The sequence below is a fragment of the Pangasianodon hypophthalmus genome, chromosome 15 (genome assembly GCF_027358585.1).
Source record: "Pangasianodon hypophthalmus isolate fPanHyp1 chromosome 15, fPanHyp1.pri, whole genome shotgun sequence".
Classification (NCBI taxonomy): Eukaryota; Metazoa; Chordata; class Actinopteri; order Siluriformes; family Pangasiidae; genus Pangasianodon; species Pangasianodon hypophthalmus.
The window spans coordinates 11,489,909-11,501,060 of record NC_069724.1 but is presented as its reverse complement, the minus strand read 5'-3'; the positions used below and the strand labels follow the sequence as shown (position 1 = coordinate 11,501,060).

The 11,152-nt window shown below is 36.2% G+C and overlaps 2 protein-coding genes across 2 annotated transcripts; one reads left to right on the top strand and one right to left on the bottom strand.

The window, feature by feature from the left end:
- Positions 1-828: 828 nt before the first annotated feature.
- mrps18c (mitochondrial ribosomal protein S18C) lies at positions 829-4,130 on the top strand. Its single transcript, XM_026941451.3, has 6 exons — positions 829-977; positions 2,206-2,261; positions 2,340-2,423; positions 2,509-2,566; positions 2,645-2,704; positions 3,995-4,130. The coding sequence occupies exons 1-6, from the start codon at positions 905-907 to the stop codon at positions 4,069-4,071; spliced, it is 408 nt and encodes a 135-aa protein (XP_026797252.2). The 5' UTR covers positions 829-904; the 3' UTR covers positions 4,072-4,130.
- abraxas1 (abraxas 1, BRCA1 A complex subunit) lies at positions 4,100-10,529 on the bottom strand. Its single transcript, XM_026941450.3, has 9 exons — positions 10,231-10,529; positions 9,371-9,461; positions 9,165-9,201; positions 9,005-9,071; positions 7,481-7,677; positions 7,230-7,349; positions 6,577-6,661; positions 6,383-6,497; positions 4,100-5,609 (listed from the first exon to the last, which is right to left on the bottom strand). The coding sequence occupies exons 1-9, from the start codon at positions 10,315-10,317 to the stop codon at positions 5,221-5,223; spliced, it is 1,188 nt and encodes a 395-aa protein (XP_026797251.3). The 5' UTR covers positions 10,318-10,529; the 3' UTR covers positions 4,100-5,220.
- Between the last annotated feature and the right edge of the window lie 623 nt (positions 10,530-11,152).

Here is an 11,152-nt window from a genome sequence, read left to right as displayed (position 1 = left end):
TTTACAACAGCAGGAGTTATGAGGAGATATCAACATGGAAAGAACCCACCCCCAGCACAGCCTGATTACTCTCCTACCATCAGTCCCGTAGATGCTACGGGACTACGGGAGTGTGAAATCAAGAACCACATGGCTTTTATTCACAGGCCATCAGTGACTCTCACCCACTGCAGCTCCCAGCAGCACATACAACTGCCTATGTCCAGTCCAGTGAGATGCTGGGCTTACACACACACACACACACACACACACACTGCTACTACCAACTACCAAAATTTGGAATATTGCATGTATTGCATGTCTAGATGCACGTTTGATCTTTTTTTATTGCACTACAGTCTACCTACCTCACATTTGTACTTTAGTATATACCATATTATACTTGTAATATGTACTGCATTATGCTCCATCCTACAGTGCAATTACTAACTACTTTATAACACTGTATAGTATCACATATATACATTCTGTATTCTGTATAGTATTGATGGGGATTGGAAGGAATGCAGTGTAAGAATTTCATTGTACAGTGTGTTTTTTCTGCGCATATGACAATAAACTCTTGAATCTTGAATCTAAATAATAAATAAATAATAAGTAATTAAGGTTAGACATAAATGATCATGAGCCAAGAAAAGACCTGGCATTCCTTATAAAAAGGGTAAATAATAATAATAATAATAATAATAATAATAAGGTAATGGTTCAATGCACAAGGTAAAACGTTGAAATTATGGGAGTTTAAAAACTCTTTCATAAAAGTAATCTTATCCCATCTATTTTAATTTCTTTGGCGGTTTTTGTCCACTAGATGGCGGTACGTCAGAATTACGCGACGCATCTTTATCGTGTTTACAGACGAGGAAGAAGTGTCATGGCGGCTCACTGACCCAGCGCTGGAAAGATGCTTGCCCTTTTAAATTATCGAGTGTTTCAGACAGCCCTGTCAAAGCATGGGAACTTACCTAACATTTCAGGTATTAAATATGATATTTGTAAAACTTTCTTACTTGAGAAGCAGCGTTTATTCCTTTATTCGTATTATAGGTATCAGGTCAGTCTAGTTAGCTGTCTTTCGTGGTAGTTCACGGCTGAGTCCTAATTTCCTCACTGTTTTGACCTAAGTGTACTACGTAGGACATGAAATTATGTTCTGTACATGTTAGGTAGTGTACTATGTAGTCAATAGGTAGTCGTTTGGGATTTAACCCCTGCTCGTTGATTTCCTGCTTGTCTTAGCGTTCTTGCTGTTAACACAAAACATAACCAACACACAATACTGAAATCTTCAAGAAGCATGGCTCACCCTTTTGTCAAGACTAACTGAACACCATTTGAAGCATTTTAATGATGGAATTTGGGACCCATACTGCTTTTTCACTGCTTTGGGTCTTTACCAGCATACTTATTCATTCATCAAGTACCAATCACAGGAGATGAAAAAAATCTTCTCAAATTCATCATCAACATTCCTGTATTGTTTGTACACAGAGGATTAAGTAGAAATCCTACCACACTTCTTACAAATAACTATATTAAAAGTGGAACAATAATAAAAGGTCAGAATGTAGATCACAATACAGTTATATTTAAATTCAAGCTTAGACCACAGAAATTAAAACCTATATGTTTAGAAATGTCATTTTAAAATTATCCCTTTAATAGTCATCTCTCTCTCTCTCTCTAAGATATTTTTAAGATTATATCTATCTATCTATCTATCTATCTATCTATCTATCTGTCTATCTATGTGTGTGTATGTGTTATGTATGTTAGTTATATATATATATATATATATATATATATATATATATATATATATATATAAAACTTAAATATCTTAAATCTATATCTATAGATATAGAAAATCTTCAATGTTTTCCAAGTTTATATCCAATCAATTTCAGTATTAGAATGTGTTATACTCTTCCAATTTCATCTTCTTTAAATCATTCTATGTATAAATTTGATATAAATTTATAGCTGCTGTTGTGATCGTTTTTTTTTTTAATCTGACTATGTATCATAATAATGCCTCATAAATTAAATTAATTAAATATGTATAACTGGTTTGTATCATTGTTTTATAATTATTTTATATAACAATGATACAAACCAATTATACATATTTATTTAATCTAATTTATGAGGAATAATTATGATACATATGATACATAATCATACATTTCCATCTCTGCTTCCTAGTTCAATGTCTCAGAAGTTTGTCCATCACCCAACAAGAGGACACATTAAAGGATGTGGTAAGTAATCACTTTCTACAGTATCTATGGATAAATAAATCAGCTAGAGACAACCATTAAGTATCTCTTTTCCTTCAGCCTATTAAAATGGAAAATCCATATAAACAACCGCAGAAGGGTTGCATCCTGTGTAACGTGCCAGTGGACTATAAAAACATCCAGGTGGGTCGTCTGATGCACGATTCAGAAACATTACCTTTATATTTCAGTGGTGTTGAATGTAACACAAAGAAACTCTTGTCTGCAGTTGCTGTCACAGTTTATCTCACCACACACGGGCAGAATATACGGCCGGCACATCACAGGTGAGACATTTTTGCCACATTCTGCCACACGTGTCCCTGTATGATATTTGAAATAACAGGTTAATGTATCTCCTGCAGGTTTGTGCGGTCACAAACAGAGGGAGGTGACAAAAGCGATCAAGAGAGCTCGCTCAATGGGTAACGCTAATCATTTCTTTAAATTCAGAAAAATTGTATTCTTGTGTGTTTTTATCATTTTTAACTGTACTGATGATAATAAATTGTAAGCAGTTAAAGGTTTTAGATCGAAATGATGTTTTTTCCCACTGCACATTTGGAAACAAGAGCCTGAGCCAAACATACCTGGCGTTCTAGTTTGTCATTCACAAATTTGAGAGACACAGGACTGGAACAATCCAAGTGACGCATCCTCATCATTCCACAGCTCCAGTTCCTCCATTTTTTAACAAGAAAAGAACATGCTGTATAGTGTAATATCCTTAAACATCCTTAGGCATGAAAGTGAGTGTTATCATTTAAAGGAAAACTTTGTAGGAGCTTATATCTTAAATACAATTTAAATTGAAAGCTTATGAATTTTATGCTGTCTTCAAGTCCTCTTCGGAAGTTTGTGTGTACGAGTTTGAAAGTGATAATTATAACGACGTAGGGAGTGTTAGTGTGTTTTTTGGTTGGGAAAAAAATGGACGATGTGAGGAAGCTCTTTCGTTTTTATTTATTTTTTTGTATCATTAATGACAAGAAGTTTATTTTGCTCTACTGAAGGAAAATGAAAACCTAAATCTTATCATGTGTCGCATTCGTATTGGTAAATTTTTTAAGAAATTTATTCATACTATTGTATTCTTAACATTTATTTTTTAATAAATGTTAAGAATACAATAATATGAACTTTTCCTATGTAATATAAAGAGGGCACAATTTCCCTTAGTAACAGGAGTTATTAGAGAGAACAGATGTTAGAAGGAGTGGAGGAAACACACATTCACATTGAGGAGCAGGACAATTCTTGCACAACACCAGCATCCTGCTTTTCCCCACTGGTGTGTTTTATTGGTTTGATAAATGATACCACATGACACTAAATGTGTGCGGAATTGCTGTTTTTTTTCCTGTCAAAGAAACGTTCCACTATAGTTCCTCACAAAATTTCACATATTGCCAAAGGATTTATTGGCAAACTTAAACACAATAAGGTTTTAGCAGTATATTAGCAAACACTCTGATTCACAAAAAAAACACTTAAATGGAAACCTGCCTAGTGTTAATCTGAACCTTTCTTCCATGTTGGACTTCATCCCATGAAATAATGATGATCCAGTCACTTTTATGCTGATCACCAGAACCAGAACCCCAAAGACAAAAGTTCCAGTTTGGTTCTTCTTGTTTGTGAATGTTTGGAGGGAAAAGGAGTTCTCTTTCAAAGTACTCTTTAAAAGTAACTCATCTTTTTTGTCTCTTTAACAGGTTTCATGTCAATAACACTGAAAGATCCACAGTTTATCAAAGACCCCAACATTTGTGACATCAGACACATGGAGTAGCAAGAAAACGTAATAATTATGCTTTATTAATGTACTGAATAAAAACCTGAGTGTGTCAACCTGTTTTTTTTTTCATCTTTCATTTTATTTACTCTCATATCAATACTATAAAGCAAACAAGCTTTTTACCTTTTTAGCTGCAGAGTAAAAAGTTTACTTAATTACACAATCACATCATTAAGGTTGATTCCACAATTAAAAATTTTTTATATTTCATTCTCAATTAATTTCCTGATATAATCAAATCCCTGCATAATATTTTTTTCAGTTAAAGGCTTTAATCTGTGAATGATTTAAATCTATATTTTATCATACAACACGTGAATCACAGCTGAAATCACTGAAACATGATTAAGATTCAGTAGATTAGTTCCGAATACTGCGTTTATTTTTGCTATAGTCTTATTTAATCCTCTAGAAACCCACTTACGTAGTTTAGTAATAGGTTATAGATATGAAACGATATAATATGATTTATTATTAATGTCTCCGTTTTGCTTTTTTTGCAGTCCAAAATTTAGTAATGAATCCATATGTATTCACCACTTAATCTCATTTATAATACACCACTTATAAATGCGATTTAATGGAAAAGACAATTAAAGACAATTTATTCATTATTAATCAGGCATCATTTCAGAACTGTGACTAACAGCAGGCAGTTTGATCTTTAATAATGACTGATTAAGTGGATACTTAATCTATTACCCATACACTGGGCTACATGTGAACAAACTAAACAGGAAGTAGAAAAACACAGGGTTTTTTTTTTTAAATCATTGCATAAACAGGATTCTTTAACAGTGAACACATTAAGCAGATATTTTCACATTTAAAATGTATACAAAAAATGATATATATTTTTATAGCTGCTACAACATAAATGGAGACAGGAAGTAGGAAGTACCTAGTTTGGATGACATTCCACAACATTGAATGTACCTATAAAACAATAAAAAGTATGACGTCGTTCTTTAATAATTAACGATTGTAACGATTGGTTGGCAAATTACAGTGGTGTAAGAGGAATAAAACACTTGGGGATCTGCTGTTATAGGAAAATAATCAACTACAGGGTGGTAACAGTAACTCCGCTTCATCACACCACCCTGTCAGTTGTGTTTTATTCCTTGTTATCTAAACAAGTCTTTAAAACACCGGGGAGTTGCTTTGGTTCGGGCTGCTCACCTCCACCTCGGTGTCAGACCCGCTTTCGGACAGTGGCTCGCTCAGCTCTGCGTCCACCTTCCTCTTTTTACCTTTCTGTGAGACGCCTGTGGACTGAAATTTCCCCTTCAGCCTGGAGCCCGAGCTCATTCTCCTCTTCCTCGCGGTGTGATCACACTGCAGCAGCAGCAGCGGCAGTTTGGTGGGAACGTCGACGCCGTGGTCCTCAGTGCAGCACATGTGCAGTACGGGGAAACCCTCGACGCTCAGAGTCTGACTGCGTAATGACGGCGTGTTGGGGAACAGCGCTTTCAGAGCCGCACACAGCAGGACGTTCTCCTCGGGTTTTTCAGGAGGAGAACTTTCTTTGGCTAGAACACAACCAGATTTCTGCAATGATTTACTGGACTTAAAAAGTACCTGATAAAATAATAATAATAATAATAATCATCTCTGTGACAAACGGCATTATGCTATGTTACAGTAAGATAATCTACACTGCAGCAATACCATTCTACTATTTATTTATATTTTATTATCCCACAGCGCTGTTGAATTCTGGATTCTGATTGGTCAGAAGGAGTTGATTCATTTTCTATAACTCTGTCAGTATTGCAGCTACAATAATTCACAGGTTTATACTAATGCACTTGTTCTAATACATTATCTATAGTAACAGCTCATCCGCAGGGACTTGCATGGCAGACGCTGCTCATAAACAGACTAAAAGCGTGTGTAATCGTTGATATGGTGAAGTTTTCTTTAAGGAAATGTTTATTTAACATTTATGGAAGGAGTCTCCAGTGTCAGAGCTTTGTATAAGTCAGAGGTAAAGCTGTAGCTAAGTTTTTCAGGAAAAACAGGAAAGTCTTCAGGAAAGACAAGGACATGAAAAGCTGCGGTTTTGTCAAGAGTTCAAAGTTCAAGAGAAAAAAAAAAAATGCCTTATTCTTATTTTCATTGTAGCTGATGTTTTGTTGTGTAGTGAGGTTTGAAGAGACAAAGAAAGACGTATAATGTGGCTACGTTGATCACAATTTAAATCTGTTTTATGTGTGCCTTTACATCTGCAGTTTTATATCTCTAACCGATATTTGGATATAATCCTCAAATTTAAGACACATAAAACCACAGAGGGTCTTACTGTCACTGTCTTGCAGTTTTCTCCTCCGCTCTCTGACGGCCTCTCTGAGCTCAGTGATCTCAGCCTGTAGCTTCTCCACTCGCCGCTCGCTCTTCTCCACTCTCACACACGCACTCTGGAAAAGACCGTATCGCTGTTTAGGAGCAAGGCTGAGCATAGTGACTGAACAAAGAAAAAACCTACTCAATAGTTACCTTCATTTCATCTAACAAGGCGTCATTCATGTCGTTGACTTCCTCCACCTCTCTGAGGTCCTGCTCTGAAGAGAAGAATTTGGCTCTAAGTGAGAGAGAAATAAATTGTAAACTGATGGTGCAGAGAACAAACAGAAAGAGAACCAGATCTGGGTTATGAACTACGATCTACCGCTGTCTCACTCAGTCTCAACACTAGCTCCTTACGGATAATGAGACAATTAATTAATAAATAAGGACGAAGAGGAGTGCAGTTACTGGAAAATAATCAATAAAGAGGCAGCGTGATGAGTTATAGAGTTATATTTACCACCCCGAAATTGATTATTTCCCTAAAACAACATGTCCTGAAGTGTTTTATTCCTCTTATACCACAGCAACTTGCCAACGCTAACAAATTTTTATTTAATTCATACTGTTTATCCTTTTAATGTTTTAATGTTGTGGAATATCCATGAAACATCTCAGCTGCTATCACTTACGTTATAGCAGCAATAAATAATAAATAACGTCGTAATCCATGACTATTATTATTATTATTATTATTATTATTATTAGCACTGGGGCCTGGGGCAGTGTCGGGGCTCAGTGTCGGGGCTCAGCGTAACCTGTGTAAAGCACCAGAACTGACAGTAATCAGATTTTTACAGCACCTGTGTTGTTTTATGGCTTGACAGTGACTCAGAGAGGGACATGTAGCAGAGACTCTCCAGTAATCCTGCTGCTCCAGCATACCCAGGTTGCTCACTGAGACTGGGATACTACTGTACTGACTGAAGCACATACAAGTTCATAAACATTAGACATTTTACAAACTTAACCATCCATCTTGTTTATCAAAGCATGTATTCAGCTGAACAAATAATGTTGTTGACTTTTAAAGTGAGCAGCGGTTTGTCCTGACCTGCCGTTCCATATGAAGGCTGTGTACTCGAGGCGGTGGGTGGAGTGCGACAACGTCACCTCAGACGGCGTGAGCAGCAAGAAAATGAGTTCCTGATACGGCAACAGCTTCCTCAAATTCTGATGAACCAACTGTTCTTTGAGAGTCATTTGTTGACTGGTGTTTCTGCGCTGGCGATACCAGCCAATCACATTCTCCTTTACTCAAAACAAGAGGGAAAACCCGTTAATGATGCCAGATTATAATAATTATGATAGTAAAATAATATCATCCCGAAGCTGGTTATTTTCCTATAGCAACACATCCCCAAGTGTTTTATTCCTCTTATACCACAGCAATTTGTCACCGATTACATTTGTTTATTGATTAAAGAATAGCATTGTACATTTATTTGTTTATTTATTAAAGAATGAGATTTATCCTTTTAAAGTTACAATTAATGTTGTGGAACGTCCATAAAACAAGTTCGTTCCTGTTATCCCTTGTGTTATAGCAGCTGTAAACAGTCGTTCCCTCGCCAGTAAGTTAATAAGACAAATAACACCCCATGTCATTTTAGAGAAACTGTAATGTGTAAACTTTACCTCATTACAAACCAATGACACTGGGAATTCCTTCCATAAATATTAAATAAATGTCTCCTCACAGAAAACTTCACCATATCCACAATTATTCATTTTTCTTTGTTAAAAAAACAAAGGTTTTTTTAAAGTCTGTTCATTACAATACAGCTCACTGTGAATGACCTGCTACTATAGAAATGATAACATATAAAAACAAGTGCATTAATATAAGTCTATGATTTATGTTACAGCTGGAACTACTGTCAGAGCTGATGTTATAGAAAATTAATCAACACTTTCAATTTGACAATTCAACAGCTCTGTGGTATAATATTATTATAATACATTGTTATTATTATTAATGTTGTTATGGTGAATACTACTAGTGTTTTATTCCTCTTATACCACAGCAATTTGCATTTTTTATTGATTAAAAAATGACGTTGTATTTTTAAACACTTAAAGTTACATTTAATGTTGTGGAATGTCCACAAAACAAGTTCCACAAAACAAGTTAAGCTCCTAGTTCGTTTTATCACTTACAATATAGCAGCTATATACATTAATTTCCTCACCATTCTCTTTTTTTCTCTCTTGTGAAATTAACAAGGCAAAAAATGCAGCTTGTCATGTTATTGAGAAACTGTGAAGCATAAACTCCTCACAGAAAAACCTTTACATTTTCTTATATAAAATAGCACCATGTTTTTCATCTGTTTATTATTAGTTTTCGACTATGCGAAATGTCTTCCACACAAGTCTATGTGATTAAGCTGTTACCATTACAATAACGTACAATAATGAGCACATTAATATGATTTGCAGCTGCACTGCTGTCAGATCTGCTGTTATAGAAAATTAATCAACACCTTCTGACCAATCAGAATCGAGAATTTAAAAGCACTGTGGTATATAAGTGTATGTAGGTGTTCAGAAACAGCTCTGACAATGCTCATGATACCTCTTTGAGATTGGACAGAACCTGCCTAATCTTCTCTTTGTCCACTTCACAAGTGTTGTTGTAGAAGCTAAAGGAAAGGAAAGGGAAAAGAACAAGCATTATTATGCAAAATATGCAAAAAAGCTTTAATGCAGGATAGTACTGAGAGGGATTGACATACCTGTGAGTCTTCCTGCATGTGATGTGCTTTTGAATATCTGAAAAAGAAAAGCAGCACACTCCTCAGTATATAATTACTGACTTTAACCCATCTGTTGCTTTGCACCCTGTATCAGCTCATCCCTCAAAAGAAAGGGACCATCACAGGACTTACACCTACAGCATTTGCGTCTAATACTCAGGCAGGTGTGTGGTAAAATGATTTACTTATTGTGTGCACGAATTGTATGTGGTCCGTCTGTGAGTCAGTGATTTTGCTCTTCTCCTCTCCGACACTCTCACCGAGTAATAATCCCTCCTGTATGACACAGACAAAACAGACACTCAGCACTGTCCTGGCTTTATCCCAGGACACTTATTCACAGTATCCTCACACTGAGCAACCTTTCAACACACTTAGTACTGTCTGATTTTTGGAAGCGTAATGATTTACTGTATAATCTCGCTACCCGGGTATCACCCGGAATTGACCGGGTTCTCATTCGAGTTTGATCCCTGTTAAAGTTTCTTCCTCATGTCATCATGTCAGGGTTTTTTTTTTCTTTGCCGCTGTTAGCTCTGGCTTGCTCATTACGGATCTAAATCTTCATCCAGATTTCTGTAAAGCTACTACTGTTATTTATTTGCTATACAAATAAAATGAAATTTAACTGAATAGATGCACATGTTCATGCAGATGTTATTTTCAAATCCAGGCTGATGACAGAGCTCTGAACCGACTCTGAACCGACTCTGAGACGAATCTGTTATGGTAAGTCATGTGAAACATCATGTCTGTTAAGTGTCCTGTGGTTTTAAAATGCATCAGCTGATTTTAACTCAGAGGTTACCATGATATAATAAAAAGACACAGCCTATTTATTTGGGTCTGTATATAACTACTGTAAAGGTTGTGCACTCCAATTCCAACTTTCCCACTCAGTTTTATACAGAACTGTCTGCCATTGTTGACTTGAGCAGCCACTGAGACACTTTGTAAGCCAAAATGAGTTAAATATGGTCAGTAATACTTTTCTGATTTCTGATTAATATCAGTGTTTAGTGTAATAACAGGTTTAGAAACTCACCACATCACAGTCACTGTTTAGATGCTGAAACATTAATGAACTCAAAACCAATCCGGATGTTCTGACAGTTGTGCTGTATTCCTCCATACCGCCGCCTTTAACACTATTTATTTCACTTTATTTAGTCTTTTATTGTTGTTTATTAAACCTAAAGGACACCAAGCCAATTCCAATGTCAACAACAGCTATCCGACTGCAATATTCACAGCACACAGCTCGCCTTCACCCTCAGACATCTTCGTAAACTTTATAGTGAGCTACTGTCTCTGTTTTCTCCGCTCAGATGAGGTTTATTGTTTACAGTGATTTCGGTGTAGCGCCACCGCGTGGCCTGGAGTTACATCTGCGCTCTTTCTGAGAAGGGTCTCTCTGCGTCCTGCAAGACCACAAGCCACGCCTATTACAAGGTAACGCCCATTACAAAGAACGCCTACTAGGAAATCACCCTACACAACATTCCCACGCCCACTCGAAGTGTAGTATACAGTATACACTTGTGCAATGTGTAGTACAGAACTAGCAAGTGTATCCGTGTGCGTCCTGCAGTTTTACAAACCACGCCCCTTACAAGGTACGCCCACTATTACAAGTTAGGCCCACAACAAGTACCTTAAACATCAGTCAGGATTAGAAACCTGTGGGCGTAACCTGTAATAGTGGGCATACCTTGTAAGGGGCGTGGCTTGTAATCCTGAAGGACGAAGCACTTGCTAGTTCTATACTACACATTGCACAAGTGTATACAGTATACTATACACCATTTCCTGTAGTGTTGAGTATACTGTAGTATGAATTATCATGATCATTATTCAGATTTATTTAAATAATTATTTTATTTATTGAATTATTTTAATTATTTAAATTAGAATGATCATTTGGTACTGACCTACCTGTCAAATTCACTTGTATTCATTTTTAATGG